At 35.8% G+C, this 17,622-nt stretch overlaps 1 protein-coding gene across 2 annotated transcripts in view; it reads left to right on the top strand.

Annotated features, from left to right (window-relative positions):
* Positions 1-1,176: 1,176 nt before the first annotated feature.
* The window catches only part of LOC124357079, a 106,330-nt gene continuing 89,884 nt past the window's right edge, over positions 1,177-17,622 (top strand). For both annotated transcript variants that reach the window (XM_046808495.1, XM_046808496.1), the window contains exon 1: positions 1,177-2,667. In XM_046808495.1, the coding sequence (XP_046664451.1) occupies positions 1,857-2,667 (811 nt within the window). In that variant the 5' untranslated portion in view covers positions 1,177-1,856. The remainder of the gene's footprint in view (positions 2,668-17,622) is intronic.

Genomic DNA, 17,622 nt, shown 5'->3' on the forward strand with positions numbered 1-17,622 from the left:
TGATTTTAATTCATAGTATTGCACATGTCACAAATTTGATTTGAAACTTGAATTTAACATGATAAGTACGGAACGAATGTTTGTGTATATCTAATGAACAGCTGTTGTGTTTTTACGGATTCTGTCTTAGGATGGTCTGAAGTGGAAAATACAAAAGATGTTAACTACAAAAACCGGGCAGTGTCAACTTTTTCCGTCTTAAAAGGGTAGGATTATAAAATTTAAAAATCCACAAAATAATCGATCACATGACCAGTTCACCAAGCACGTAAACGTAGACAACACCCTACGCAGAAATAAACAACTTTCAACCTTCTCCAGGATTCATAAATGCCAAGGACCCGTCTTGGATTCGCCTCGCTACGTACCTGACACCTGTATGTGTACAGTTATGTAAATAATTGATTATATTTGTTAATTTTTTCTTGTATGCATGCAAGTAATCATACAGTAGATAATTTATACAAGAGGATTAATTGATACAAGTTGATCTATTAATTAAATTTAGCTGATTTAAGTTTAGGAAAGTGTGATCTGTAAAATGTAACACGAATAAAATTTGTTTTATTGAAACAAACACGTAAAAATACTCGATTTTCAATTGCCAGGAATCGTATAATTAACAGGGTGTACACAACGAACCGCACATTGTGGAGCAATTTTAGAGTAGTGAGAGGGATATGAATTAACAACTGTTAATTTGCATTATATATGCTATGTATGACTTGAGTCCTAGGCAATTAAAAAATAGTCAGTAACGTAAGGTCCCTTTGTTACGTCGTATTATGAATTAAATAGACGAAAAACGCTACCGGTATTATGACGTTAATTTTACATATTTAAAATGTAACCGATTCCAAAACCATTTTAATTGATATTTCAATTTGTTCATTACTAAGTAGAACTAATTGGTTTGTTACCTGCACAAAATTGGTTTTAAATATTAGTTGTAAACATACCGTAACCATAAATAAGACATTAATTTATAGAATCAATTAACGTTTTAACGATACAATCCTCGCAGATAAAAGAAGTAGTTGTAAATGTTAAGGGTTGCGGTAGGCTCTCTATCGATCGAATAGTCCAGTAAGTTTGTCTAGCCAGAACAGAATCATCCCCCCTCCGCGCTCGTTCCCCAGCTGTCCGCTAGATAGCGACGCGACGCGACGCGAGCTCGCTGCGAAAAAACAAGATCAGTCTCTCTGTGGGAAGGAGACGGTATGCCATACGAGCGGCGCTCACGCTCTTGCTCGCCTATCCACGAGCCCGTAAACGAATCTTTTTTTGGATCTGTCCGAAATTATTTCCTCTCGTCCGATACAAAGTGTTCAAAGTGCCGACTGTTTCCAAAATCAATACCGATTCTCCAGTCGTCTCCTGCGGACTTCCAGTGAACAGAGTGATAAGTGTAATCAGTGTTCAGTGTGTGCGCCACGGATAGCACGTAATGTAGAGTTATATAATATAGTTCAATTATTAAATGTGCGAATTTCATAATTTAATTAATTAGGTATTTTTTTGCGATGTCTTCAAAATTTCGATGTAAGAACGCTCCGATCGTTCCCGCACCAGGGCGCCTTCAGACCACACTTTGTACGGAGTTCAGTTCTCACTTGGACCCCTCACTCGGCTCGTCTCCCCCGTTTTACCACCCCGATTAAGAGATAGTTTTAAAGAGATCGAGGGGCAGTCGGGCTAAATTCGTTGTTTCCCGCCCCGTCGAATTCCGGCAGTTCAAAAACAATAGCCGACCAGTTGTCGCTCCGGAGAAGATCCAAAAATAAACGCCACCCTCTCGAACGACGACGTCTCGTGTGAGTGACTGAGTGGAGGAGCAGGATGTGGCCGCTCGGAGTATGGGTATCCCGGTATCTTCACGAATACCCGTACTGAACTGTGGTAGTGGTAGCGAGTGGGCCAGGAGTATGTCGGCGTCAGCACCCCCGGGACTTCGGTTCGGCTCAGCGGTGCTGCTCGCCATGGTGTTCTGGTGTGCTATGTGGACCTCTCAGTGTGACGGTGTCGCGTCCGCCTCTCCCCTGCACAGGACGGATATTACAGGGGAAATGATCAGTGTGGACTCCAGGAGGGGAGATACTCCTCAGTACTCGGATTATTCGACGTACCGACCGTCCGCACTCCTAAAACGTTCCAGGCGGATATCGAGGACTTTCCCGGGAACCGCGGTAGGTTTCTCCAGGGGCTTCTCCAAGTCCTTGAAATCCTCCGATTTCCAACAGCCCTGCTCTCACGTCGGCGATCTCATCAACGACGTCGCCGCCCGCGCCTACCTGGCCGGTACGGTCTTCGAGGGTAAGGCCCGGTCCCGGAGTTCGGTGAGGGAGCCTGGGGGTACTTACGCCGTAACGTTCTCCGTGCAGCACGTACACAAGGACCACAGTCCGGGTACCCTCAGACTGCGGAGTCAAGTGCGGTTACAGTTCCGAGAGAAGGCGGGCGGCCCCAGAGCGGCGGCCTCAGGGCCTTGTGTGCAGAACTATAACTACACCGGTGTGGGTCTGGTGAGGGCCAACATCAAGCGAGGGGGCAAGTACCTCGTGTTCGTCAGTGGGGTCGGGCCCCACAACTTCACGGTGGTCGGCGAGCCAGTGTTCCGCAGCAAGAAGAACCTGCAAGCTGTGCGAGACGTCCTCTGTCACAACTGTGGTGAGTGCTAGACTATGACTTGAGGATAGGGTTCACTGGGCCCGGAGCAGAGCAGAGCGGCGAGTCGCAGCGCGGCACCTCGCTCGGCACTCCGTCCGATAAGAGCGGGCCAAAATTGTAACATAACGTTAACAGAATAGTTCTCATCTTGTAATTATAAAACATAATTAATACAATTAACACAATAGTGTAACTATCTTTACGACACACAACTTGCGTAACTAATTATAGTCGAAGAATTAGCGCCGACCACTAACACTGGATGATTTACACAATACAACGCTTTTCCGGAGTTTATAATGAATCAGCAATCACTTGTCAATTAAGATGCTGTCTGTATACAGCGGTCTATTTGAAGTGGATTACTAAGAGATGTGAGGCCGAGCTCTAGCCGCGCCGCTCCGCCGTTCCTAGTACGCTATTCTCAGACGGGACAGTCCACGCGGTGGCAACAAACTCCTGAAAATATCTGTCAATGTTTGGCGTGCAACAGCATCGACATAGGAGGTGTTCGTCATCTTATATAAACAGCACGGCACGATATTCCGGTTCTGTTCTCTTATAAAATAGAAGCTCATTTCTTTGGCTGAAATATTATGAGGTCTGAATACGTAGTTAAAATCAACAATGACGTTGTGTGCTTTCTAAAACTTGATAGTTGAAGCGATTGTGTCGCGCATAAACAACAGATTTCATCCACGCTGTTGCTGTTTATGGGCAAAGAGTTTCTCATAAACCTTTATATTTTAGTTTCAAGTAAATAGTGTGCAGTGTACTGATTGGGTTATTGTTTGTTTTATTATATACTGTTCAACTACAACCAATTGAAGGCGGATAGTATGTTCCATCTGCAACACAAACCATTTTCAAATTATTTCGATATTTCAAGCCAAGTAATACTTTTTGAGAAATTTGAAAAACATGATGAGTCTACGATCTTGCGCACTCGCGCCGCTTAATAAAATACAGAATCGAGTTTGTTTTTGTGAATATTTATAAAACTTGTCTTTAGAACTTTAACAGCCAGTTTCCATACAAAATGGATAACAAACCCTGTTTCACTGATTGAAAACAAAGCGGATACGTCAATTGCTTCACAAATTCGTAACATTGTTCTCATGGTTCTTAGCAATAATTACGATGAATGTGTTACAAATAAGTATGTTTTGTTTTAATCGTTGTAAGGCTTCCGAGGATTCTTTTTGCGCTTTTTCATACCTCTATTACTGATATCTCATTTATGATGTAGGGCTAATGATCGATTAAGTAGTTAAGAGCTCATTAATATCGTGAAATAAAAAATATTGATATAGTCATAATGTTAATTTTAAATATTAAAACCCACGTTATCTTATTATACATTCAACTTCCGATTTGATAATTTTTTTAGCAATTGCAATGACTATACTTTTAGTGTTAACTACACAATATTCTATCTCATAATATTCATTTTAATTCTATAATATATCTTTATTACAATTTATCTAATGGAATGGCAATTACATTACTTTTGTTAAAGAGATCTTAAATGACAAATCGGCCGCGGCCGTCCGTTCGCTTCGTCTTGGCAGTGGAAACAAACAATTTCCTTTCACACCCTTAATTCACTATTTAGGCCAAGTTTCCCGAAATCCCAATACATATCACAGAATAAATAAGCCATTTCCCGCCACCGTTGACAAAAAACAGATGTTTATCATTGTTTAGTGGCTCAATTACCGAGAGTTATTTTCGTTCGGTGAATTCTTTGGAACGTTTACACATTGTGAAACAGCTCGCACCTCGGCAAATAACCGGTGATCTCAGAATGAGATTACGTAAAATAACGTTGTCCCATTCTCATCGGCAACAGTTTACAGCGTTTTCTGTAGGGTTTATCAGGAAATAAGTTGCTTCTGTTATAAAATCTACAATGAATTGTAGATGACGTTTGTCCCAATTTAGGTCGAGTAAACGTCATTTTTTATAATTCAGATTCGCTGACTTTTTACGGTTAATGTAATTTACATCACTTTTTTATATTCACTACATTCTCTATGTTAATCACCTTACTTTTTTCTTTCGTTAACGTAGTACGTTTCTGTAGCGCACGTGGTAAATTTGTTTGTTAAATTTGTTAAAAAATGTGCTTTTGAAACATGAAATATTTCAAATATTAATAGGTTTTAGTTAAGAAAGCAACTAATTTGATTTGTTTTTACTTGCATTCCATTATATTCAGTTAAAAAGTATACCTTATAATCCTCAGATAAAACTAGAATTATCCAGATCCGTCCACTTGCATGTCCTCAAAAGGAAAAACAAAGACCAACCCTATCGAAATTAATTCGACCATTTTATACATCTTTGGAATCGCCTGACATTCTTCTGCATAATATATCAATAATAACATGTACAAGTTTTAAGGGTAGGGCTTACTTAATTATGAAACATTTTCTTTATATATATTGTATAGTTTTATATTTATAGCTATATTATATAGTGATTAATAAGACAAATAATTTATTATTCACGTATAAATATATTATACAGGTATTAAATATATATTTAACATAAAATACCATTTATATTATATATTAGTCGTTATTAAAATCGGCCCTAACGTATTTTAATAAAAATTGTATAAAAAATTATACTAAAAGTTATTATACATACGGTATTTTTTTCTTTATACTATAGGTAAATTTTACGGTGAGTACTAAATACGTTAAATTGCAACGAAAATAAATAATTGTGTTTCTTGTTCACATAACTTTATTAGCTTATATTTAATACTAATATGAGTATGAACCATGAAGAACATTGTTTACTAAGATTTTTTATTAGGATACACACAGATTAAAGGCAAATTGAGCACTATTTTATTCAGTACACATTTCTATTAATGTTTCCTTCATTAAATAGTTATAAATACGGGTACCTATGAAGAATAATCTTCTAACTTACAAATAGGTTTTCTTATTTTTTTTTTTTAATTATGTAGTTGTTTGTATTTTGACAACAGCGAGAAAAAATATTTTCTGAATGTTAATATGGATTAGAATTTCGAAAGTTATTGGGAACCTAGGAATAAAATCATGAACATTCTGAACTACTTAAAACCTTGATAAATAATCCTGCACAATCAGCACGAACTAATACAAACTATTTATGTTTTGGGAGCTGTTTATTTAGGAGAAATCTTTGAGATTGAGTGCGACAATAGTAGTAAGGGACGGCGCACCGCTGTTCATGAATGTTTAACTGCCAGTATTATTGACATTGGCTTAAAATTATTAACAATGAATGCTAAACTGAAGCTTGTTCACAATTTTAAAATTTGAGTGTCTTTTTTATAGTTTAGTATTCATGACTTTTAATAAATTATAAATGGAAGGGCAAAAACTGCTAGATTTTTAAAGCATTACTGCTATTTGATTTCTATCCGTTTCGTAACTACATTACAACGGCTGTCAATAAAAGTAATAAATGAGTAAGAAGGTAATCAATCTTTTTATGTAGTTTCTACAAAACATATTTGGAACTTAAGTAGGAGTGTGCACTGATACTACGCAAATATTTGCTTCGCCTTATCTGTAATCATATATAGCGTAAGCGAAAAAAATCAAAAAAGCTTTCAATTTCGTCAGCATGCGTATTAGAATGAAATACCGTACCACGCAATTCCCAATGACTTATTCGACCTATTGGTGGTTGTATCAAATTATTACTCTGTCTGTTTTTACAGTTCCGCCCATTGGTGGAAGCTATAGAAATCTCAAAATACTAAAACCATGACATTCTAAACATAAGAGATTGCCTAAGAAACGGGTATGTTCTTCGCCTAAACGAGTCCAGGAAACTAATTCAGCATCAACGTTTGAAATCCTAGGAAGTACTCAACCGATTGCCATGAAATTTTGGATAAAACCTAAAGTTACCTCAAAATTGTTCGGTCTGACTTAGGGTCACAGCACCCACTGGCCTTTAAACGTAAACGTGCAATTGTTTCGAAATTAGGTGTAAATCCTATAATAATATCATATCGGAATTGGTTCGGATACCATTTCCTGCCTACTGAGCCTTAGTTGAAACACAGCTATTGCTTAAAATTTACCTGAATTTCTTCGTAAATCCTTCGTAGACGGTTCATGTTGCGGTGCGGGTGAGGAGCGTGCCCAGTCATTTTTGATATTTCATCACATCTTAAAAAATATTCTCTAATTTAGAAATTATATACTCTAACTATACCATATGAGGGCCCTTCAGAATATAACAATCTGACTGTAATTATTTTCCCGGATTACTGGCTTTTCCGGAATGTGGCATTTTGACCATTTGAACCCAAAACCAACAGGGTTCTTCCCTGGACCAAGAGGATTACTGGATTGGTAATGTACAGTATATTATGTTTATACACTAATTTCGTTTTCTTCGTATTTCTCCTTGCGAATGCTGTTGATCATCATTCCAACGCAAAAATATTAGAATTGCACTTGTTACTTTACTATCCCTTGACTTTTTGACCCCAAAAATTCAATACACCCTTTCTTTGGACCTACATGCCAAGTTTCGAGTTTCTAATACTTTTGTATCAAAATTGCATATAAGGATACACAAACGACGACACAGTTTAATAAGGACCGTTGTTACAGTAAATATCCACAGTAGTAACGTAAGAAACACTGTAAGTAAATGTTTATCGTGTAACAAGTAGTTTTTTTATGAATTGCGTGATCTCATTTTAACCGAAGAGACGATAGAGCTGCAACCCACAAAGTTCACGTTAAAAACCGAAACACTCGTTTGTTGAGTCAGCTGAGAAGTTTGTTTACCACTTGCGTTGGAGTGCAAGTCTCGCGCGGGCAGAACTAATATACAAGATGTGGAGTACCCAGAGTGCAGCGCGGGCGGTAGTGCAACATAGCTGCAACCTACGAAGTTCATGTTAAAAACCGAAACATTCGTTTGTTGAATCAGCTGAGAAGTTTGTTTACCACTTGCGCTGGAGTGCAAGTCTCGCGCGGGCAGAACTAATATACAAGATGTGGAGTACCCAGAGTGCAGCGCGGGCGGTAGTGCAACATAGCTGCAACCTACGAAGTTCATGTTAAAAACCGAAACATTCGTTTGTTGAATCAGCTGAGAAGTTTGTTTACCACTTGCGCTGGAGTGCAAGTCTCGCGCGGGCAGAACTAATATACAAGATGTGGAGTACCCAGAGTGCAGCGCGGGCGGTAGTGCAACATAGCTGCAACCTACGAAGTTCATGTTAAAAACCGAAACATTCGTTTGTTGAATCAGCTGAGAAGTTTGTTTACCACTTGCGTTGGAGTGCAAGTCTCGCGCGGGCAGAACTAATATACAAGATGTGGAGTACCCAGAGTGCAGCGCGGGCGGTAGTGCAACATAGCTGCAACCTACGAAGTTCATGTTAAAAACCTAAACATTCGTTTGTTGAATCAGCTGAGAAGTTTGTTTACCACTTGCGCGGGAGTGCAAGTCTCGCGCGGGCAGAACTAATATACAAGATGTGGAGTACCCAGAGTGCAGCGCGGGCGGTAGTGCAACATAGCTGCAACCTACGAAGTTCATGTTAAAAACCGAAACATTCGTTTGTTGAATCAGCTGAGAAGTTTGTTTACCACTTGCGCTGGAGTGCAAGTCTCGCGCGGGCAGAACTAATATACAAGATGTGGAGTACCCAGAGTGCAGCGCGGGCGGTAGTGCAACATAGCTGCAACCTACGAAGTTCATGTTAAAAACCGAAACATTCGTTTGTTGAATCAGCTGAGAAGTTTGTTTACCACTTGCGCTGGAGTGCAAGTCTCGCGCGGGCAGAACTAATATACAAGATGTGGAGTACCCAGAGTGCAGCGCGGGCGGTAGTGCGACGTGCGGGAACTAGTGCCAGCTGAACTAGACGTTATTGCCCAAATATACAAACAAGATGACTCATCGTCTGGACGGTTCGAACAATGGGAAATGCGACTAATGCCATTAATCTAACAGACTACAGTTATATGCAACTGTTTATAAGCTCCGTGATTACTCTGAGAAGTCATTGATTTATATCGAACGTCCGTGTTCCTCAATCTGCTACACCCCGTAAAAAGGTTATTTTTATTGCATTTTCAATAGTACAAGAGATTGCAATGTAAGATACAGTAACGTACCGTTAACTCTTACAATACCGCATCTACTTGAATGCGTGGGCTGTTTAGCTTGAACTTAGCTAAGTCATCGTGTATTGTCCTCTAATTGGTCACTCACTTAAGTTGCAGATTCATCCTTTGTATTGGATTTCAAACATATAACAATATGGGGTCATAAATGTTTGTATCACTATTAACTATAAATATAAACTGTTCTAATATAATAAAAGTAAGTAATTGAGCACAGGATTTGGTGATTTCTGTTAAATCAAACTAATCGATTATGACTCCTATTCATTTATACGTTTTATATGATATGAACAGGATGTTCAAAAAAGTGTCACAAACTTTGTAACTTTCAAACAAAAAATGGCCCATAGACATAGATCAAGAAATGTTTCGTTTAGCCGCCATTTTGTATGTTTATAAAAACTAATATTTCTAGACCTTGTATAGCTACAGATAGCAAACTTGTGATGGGATTTGCTTTAATATTAACAAAATGAAGGCTGTTGAAAATTGTTAAAGTCAAATAACAAAAAGTTATTGTTAACAAAATGTACAAGATACTGACTATTTTACAATTTCTATTACAATTCCAACTGTACTATCTCCAACCACTTTAAATGTACTATACTGCACAAGCTGGGAGCAACAAACATTTTGTCAGTTGAAAGGCATCAGCTTCCGACATCAGCTTTTGACAGTTTGTCACACCCGAGTCTTGAATCTACCTTTGTCACTCCTTTAATATACCTTTAAATAGATCGTGTTCACTTATGCTTTGACGTATGTTGTTGAAAAATTACCTTTGGAATTGTAAAATAGGTGTTATCTTTTAAATTTTTTATAAAAATATTGGTGTTTTTATTATGAAACTTTTCAACTTCATAATATTAAAGGAAATCTATCAGTATTTTCTTATTTATTCCAAACCTGGATATGTAGCTTTTGTAGTTCTAGAGATATTAATTTTTTTAATACAAAATGGCGGCTTGGCTAACAGGCGTATAGGCTAATTAAAACATTTCTCGACATATATCCTAAGACATTTTTGTTTGAAATAATGAGAAATATCACCCACAGAAGTGTGTGACAATTTATTCTGATCACCCTTTAGGTTTATATATATATAACCTAATTACATTAAAAGGCTCACATTTATTCGAATTTTAGTCTTTTAAAACATTGTGAATCCTTACGTATATTCAATTATAATACAAATATATTCTTAACCTTTTAATTTAACTTGATAACAGAGCTGTAGCACCTGAATATTTGTCACTTGTTGTACACTAAATATAAAAGTGTAATATACCTGTTGTACTCAACTGGAAAGTTTGATTGGGCGTTTTGCAAAAAACATTTCTAAGACACCCGTACGACAAATAGTATATTTCACTACTCGTAGGAAACATTGGGTTTGCCTAGAGCAATAAGTGTTTGAACTGCGAGTCGTTAGAAAAAAATAGACGTTTCCACCACGAACTCTGAACATTGTTTCAAGATACTAAATTATAAATAAAGTACTCTTATTATTGTTCGTACAACATTCCATACCTAGGAATCACAAACACAACAAATAAGAAATTGATTTAACCTCAACAATGCAAGAACAGCAACGCAATAGTTTTTAGAATAAAAATTTACTTCTTTAAAGCAGCTGTTGCATTTGATAACACAATAAAACTACGGGAAGTAACAGCTAATCCTCTGGTAGTATTGTGAAAAATAACAAACCTTGATTAAACATATCCAGTAATCGTGGCCAAAGAATTTCACACCTCAGCAATCAGTATTACTTCAACGATTTGCAAGAGTATGACAAATCATGCGTGCGATAAGGGAACCAGTTTAATTAATCTAATCGATAAGCTGTAATCAAACAGCTGATATTTTGGTTCCTATCCACGGTGACTTTGAAAACGAGATAATACACCACTATGTCGGAACATGCTCTGAAGATTAGATAGTTATTTTAATTTCTGTTGTGTCTTGTGTTTTCCTGAAAATTAATAATATAAAGTAGACAATGGTACGTACACAGAAAAATAGTCTAATTTCAGCTTAACCTGATTTTAACTACATTTAAAAAATTGGCTAAATAAGCAAAATAGAAAATTTGTGCATGTTAAAAGAATGGATAACATTGAAATTTTTAATTTGTTCTTGTTGGAGTAATTACATTAATTTGAAAATTTGTTATCGATGAAAGCTAGGAATATATATAGTTTTTCTTGTTACAGTGTTACAATGATCTATCATTTGTATTAGAACTTTATGTTAGTTCAGTATAGTTATTAACTTGTTATGCTTTGTCATTTGACTTTAAAATCTATTTTGTAATCAATTTAGTGTGAAAGGATGCTTCACAAATTGTTACATTAAAATGAAGCAATATAATGAAATTTTATCAGGCAATCAGCTAGTAATATACACCAGTAACTAGACATTGTGGGTACCTTTTTTATATCGTCGCGTGACGATATTTATTACATATCTCCACACTGTTACGTAATTTGTAACTCTAAATCTATAAATTACAGTAAACCAAACTATTAAAATACAGTTTTTTAGCCATTTTTGTTACCTGTCATAAGAATTATATTAAGTAATACATATTATATATATATATATATATATATATATATATATATATATATAAATGTTAAAATATTTTTGAAATTGTAACACAAATTTCTGCCATTTGATATCGTGTTTGTGTTAAATGTATACTACTTCTTCATGTAGCTCTTAAACATATTTAAAGTTGAACTGTTCTGAAATAAATAAAAGAAACATACATACATTAATGTTATTAAACTGTCCCAAGAAAGACTCTTGAATAATTACACCCGCGTATACCAGGTTTACACAAACTTATCATGTTAAATGATTCGTCATCAGTTTGTTTAAGTTTAGTGTAGACCTCAAAAGTTGATTCAGAAAATCTTCCGTTTTGAGCTAAACAGGTTAATGTATGGTTTGGTTTTCTAGTACGCAAGATCGTCTGGATGAATGAATACTCATAACATTTTACATTTTTCGTTAGTTATTGTTTAAAGCTTATTTCTTATTGGTTTAATGAAACCCAGGGAATAACTCGATTAAATATTTTACTGTATATTTTTTTTTAATTGAGGATTTAATATGTTACTTACAGGTACTTAATCAATGGGTTAATCATTTAAATTAGTCTTTCATTGTCACTGCAATATTTACTGAAAATTTAAGCAGCAATGGTAAATAATACGTCTACGACTGAATGTCGTGACCACCAGGAATGAATCAGGTCATCTTTATCGAATCGCAATAACTATTTTTAACGTATGGTATACCGTTTTGATCGTTTTTGAAATTGTTTGGGAATTAGTTGTAATATGTCTTTACGATTTTTACAGGTTGCATTTACAAAATTTTCATGAAGCAAAACTTAACCTCTGGGAGTTTTAAACTTTTCAATATATCCATACTAAATATAGTGTGTATTTAGCACTTAAACTATATAAATAAAACAAATTAAGAACAATTGTGGCCCAATATTAAATGAAAGATTTGTTTCAATTCATAAGTAGTATTTTCCATTTTCATATTTCAGATACCCAGGACTTCCATATGGGAACAATGTTAAAAATAATTTGTGTTAATACTCAACTATTTAAATTTCCTTTAGTGTATTCTTTTTTTCTGAGACAATCTTTTGCAACTTGCAACAGCTGAAGGAATGAGTGGCCCGTGAGTCTCTGATAGTAGTGGGTGAAGCTGGACGTCAACAATGGCCAATCTACACTACAGAGTTATCTGGCACGAACTACGGGACACGCCTGCATTATCATAGAATAATTGATAACTATATTCAAAAGTAGGTTACAAAATCACGGGGTGCGTGACATTGTCCCAGGCCCGTGCCCATGCCATACCGGTGAATAGTCTGGACAGTGTGAGGCAATCTGGACTGAAGCAAAAACTTATTTAGAAATATGAAACTAGTACATATTGAATCTTGTGGTATCAGCTAATCAAATAGCTAGGATTGTAATGTACAGGGTTAACAGATGTTTAATTACAGAGTATTTGAGCAAAATGCAATTGTCTGACACAAGACCAAGTCTAATATCTTAACTTTTTTGGGTGTCAGAATGGTCTGTATTCAGCGTCCAACCTTCTTCTAACTACCACGGAAGATGTATGATTATTTTGGTCATCGGATGTTTCTAGCTAAAAAGGACCCCCATTTTAAATATTCTTGGTATACTTGACCCCCGTATTCTTCAAATCTGAACCAGTGGCAGTTTTCAGTATTAGAACGTTAATGTGGGTTATGGAAACGAATATATCCAGATGTAAGCGATCGAATGGTTCCGCTTTTTATTTTTACACATAAATAAACGTGAGGTATTTTTAGTTTCCTTGAAATTAATTGTTCTTATAATTGAAAAGTCACATAAAACGTTCTGTTATAGACTACGTTTTTATTAATAAAAAAGTTACGTTTACAATGCTTCCTTTATAAAAGTTAAACTCAATCGGCATTACCAACAGTTAGTTAAAACGGATTGGGTTAATTGTCACCATTAAGTATTGCAGTAGTTGGAGAGAGTTCACTTAGACTTACCTTGGTACCAGAAATAGATCAATTGTTGGGTTTACTGATACGCGGGTTAATTGGCATCACTGTTATAGTAGTTGAAAACACGACGCGTGTAGACGTAGACGTACCTCGTGGTGAGAAATAGATCAGTTGTTGAGGCCACTTATACGCGGGTTATTGGCAACACTGAGTGTTACAGTTGTAGGGAACACGAAGCGTGTACAATTAGATTTACCTTGGTACCAGAAATAGATCAGTTGTTGAAGTCACTTATACGCGAGTTAATTTCCATCACTGTTACAGTTGTTGAAGTCACTCATACGCGGGTTAGTTACCACACTGAGTGTTATCTTAGATGGAGACACGAAGAGTGGTACCACTGAGTGTTAAAGTAGTTGTGAACTCGAAGCGTGTAGAAGTAGACGTTCCTTGGTGTCAAAAATAGATCAGTTGTTGAGGTCACTTATACGCAGGTTAATTGGCACCACTGAGTGCTACGTTATTTGTGAGCACGTGTAGCTCAACACTGATTCCAAAACTTGATGTTTAGTGAAAAAAAAAGAATTAATCACGACTTTTTCCAGGACTTACGGACATTTGTGTTAACAATAGATTCGTGTTTGTGATTTATTAGTTTTACGATGAATTATTTCGGTTTTTCATTGGTTTTCTTAGGGTACAAAACTATTTATTGTGGGGGTTTACTGGGTTAACTCTTGATCGACTAGTTTTCCAAATCATTTACTGTAAATAGTAATTAATTTTAAAACTCACATAGCGAAATTAGGCAAATACCATTTTCTAGGGTATACTCCTGCTCACTCCGTAAGTATACTCGTGGTGGGTGGAGTCGCAGTATTCAGGTTTACATTGAAAACTTGTCACATAGTTCAAGGCAGATTGATATTTATTTAAGATTCTTTAATGTGATTTTTAGGTAGACATCTAAATCTCAAGTACATATACAATAAAAATAAATTTAGAATTAATTACAAATATATTCTAAAATGGAAAGTTTGTTTCTTTTACTGGACGTTTTCATACAACATGTAGCTATATATTTACTGAATTAAGAGTATTGTAATTTTATTGTTATCATACAGTACCTTAAATCTGATAATTATCCTACCATATGTGAAAAGAGTTAGTCATTTATTCTATTAATTTAAATAAAACTAGGTTAAAACTTACAAAATAAATTAATCATCTACATCAAAATTGTACTGTCTCATTGTTAATGTGATGTTTATTAACAATATCTTCTATGTTTTAAAGTTTACGTGTAATGAATTATATTTATTAACGTGAGACAGTCGCATTGGGAGAAATAATTTTGTTTAGCTTCAGATCCACAGAAACAAATAAAACTATTTTTTTACCATTCACAAGGAATTAATTATTAGGATTTGAAGTGGATAATTAGAGCAATTTTGTACTCAGGCTCAAGAAAATGGTTAAATACGTGATATTTTTGAATATTTATATACATTATGACTTCATAAAATTACATATTTTTTAATAATTTAAGATTCAATTAAAAATAATGTTTTGAACGAAATGAAAATTGATGAAATCCCTAATTCTTAATGACATTTTACTTAAGAAAATTTTATTTTTATAGACAAATAAGATGTCTGTAAATTATAGTTATAGTTATATATAAGAAATTCATAACCTAATCTTCACCCTTTATTCGTGGGCTTCTTTGTTAAATAACCTCCAAATACACTTTACATCCTAGGAAAGGAATTAAAATAAATACAAAAAATCTGAAAGAGTAGAATATAGAGTACACTTTTTAAACTCTAAGAATAAAAGAATAGTACGCTGATTGCACTTTCATATACAGGGTTTTTAGCAGGGACTATACAAACAGATGTTTGCCTTTACCTAATGCACTGTGGTGATATCAGTAAAATATTTACGAATATGCATGTAGATAATTTAATTTCTTTTTCTTTCATTAGAAGACTATCACTTAAGCTACTAAACATTTTGTACAAGTAGCAATTCAAGGGACGATTCCCTCGTTTGATAGTTGTCCCAATGAATGAAGAAGAACAGCGATGAGAACTCCACTGTGTTGTTTCCTCCTTGAGCTGAATTTGTCTGTTGCCTCATGCGAGGAAGATGTAATCAGAGATTTTATCACCCGCTTGTGTGCAAATATCGTTGGAACCTTCGCACGACTTTCATCATACCCAGGCCAGATGAGCGGACACCTCCAGTAGACGTCCAATTAATCAGCTTACAACCGGCTGATAGGGATCGGCGGCGTAATGCCATGTTTGCGCACAGTTGTAAGCTTTAATTACCGTCTGGTTGTTTTGATTGCTTACATACTTTTTCGGTAGTTGAGGAATATGGCGTGAGCAATTGTTGGAATGTGCACAGGAATTTCATCGGGGAAATCTATTGATGGAATAAATACTACTGTATCTTCCAATTTGGTCAATACTTGTGTCGTTGGTGTGAACGTACATCTGCCAGTTTGAGTTGAACAAGTTTGAAAAAGAGTTCATTATACTCTCAGAGGCGTCTTGGATTCCGACGATAGCTTTCGGAATCCCCTACGACTTTGAGTTTTCATTGAACTAATCCTTTAATGGTGTCATTGACCATTCTTATTGCCCATATGCAGGAAAACTAATGATAGTTGGCGATTGTTTCTACGTTTGGAGTGGGATTGGAATGAAAGAACAAAATATTATTTATTTTGCATAGCGTGTACAAGGTATGAAATGATGGCATTTAAAGATAAAGATACAATAAAGTATATAAACCGAAACCATATTTAGGACAACCTGAATTTGAATTTCAAATTCGGCTACCTTGTAGTTTCAATTATTGAAATGTTTTACTACCAGTTAAAAGCTGGCTGTATTGAAACGACATTGAGAGTTTTACATCGCAAGAAGAATATTAAACACTTTTACATCCTTTTTTTGTAGAATAACTGTGAGATATTTTACAGACGTTATTAATATGAATCCAAACGCTATTTAGGTTTTTTTTTGAGTATTCAAATGATGACCTAGAAACAATTTTGAGATTTATTCTGTATAACCAATACTAATAATGTTGTAATGCTTACTTTAAACACTTCTGCTTTGGTTGGTGAACTCATAATAGTACAACTACATATCAAGAACGTAGCCAGGAAAAGAGTTAGGGGGAGGGGTCCAGACAACTGATATTATTTCGTAGTGGACAAAGAGTAAGGGCCCATTTTGTTCCTTAAAATGTTCTAGACCCGTTTCTTTGTCGAGAAAGACCTTTCAGCAGTAATACTGAATTATTAAAATAATAATAATTGTTTACTAAAAAGTAAGTGTAAAATTTGAGGGGGAGTCCGGACCACTTGGATCCCCTCGCTGGCTACGTCCTTGCTAGATAGATATAGCCTAGTCTGTTATTGTTAGTTACAGTTGTAACCTGTAGGCTATGTAGGCCCCGGCAAGGTCTTTTCAAATCGTGTCTGTCTGAGATAACGCTTGATTGAAAGGTCCCAGATAATTGAAAGATTCGTCTTGATCTAAGAAAGAACTTAGGGGGCTGATAAACGAAGAATATATAATGAAGTTCAAACATTTTTCTTGTGGTCTAACCATTATGGCAACTAGAAAATCGCAAAAAAAACAAACGCCCAAACAAACACTGCAATCATATGACATTGTACCATGTGACTTGGAGCACATGTGATAAGTTACTTTATTGCGTTTGTTGGTAACACTTTTGTTATATTGTGTCGTAACCTTTGATATTGCGTTGTATCGTTGTGTTGGTCGTGATGGGTGTTTGGTAGAGATAAAATTAATGTTTTCACGTTTTTGGTTTGTACTTTATAATTTATTGGCGATTTGATATGTAATTCAATATGAGTGTGACAATACACTTCTATAGCTTGAAAACGTTTCCTCCGACATTTACCATGACCGCTATTAGTACAAATTAGAGCTTCTTCTAGATTTTATTTTACTACTATACAAATTGTAAGTTCTCGTATTTAAATGACATCGTTACAAACGTACTTGTGGTGAAACTTTTAGAAATGAAGTTTATTAATCCGTGAGCGGGGCTGTCTCTATTCCTAGCCTTAGTCTGAAACGTTATTATCCATCAAACGTTATTCCAGAAACCAGACGCCTTCTGGACCGGACAAAATTTGTCTCAAAAAGCGAGTGTTGGCAGATATAAATGGCACAAGCACCCTGACGGCGCCACAGCCGA

The sequence above is a fragment of the Homalodisca vitripennis genome, chromosome 3, assembly GCF_021130785.1.
Source record: "Homalodisca vitripennis isolate AUS2020 chromosome 3, UT_GWSS_2.1, whole genome shotgun sequence".
Taxonomy (NCBI): domain Eukaryota; kingdom Metazoa; phylum Arthropoda; class Insecta; order Hemiptera; family Cicadellidae; genus Homalodisca; species Homalodisca vitripennis.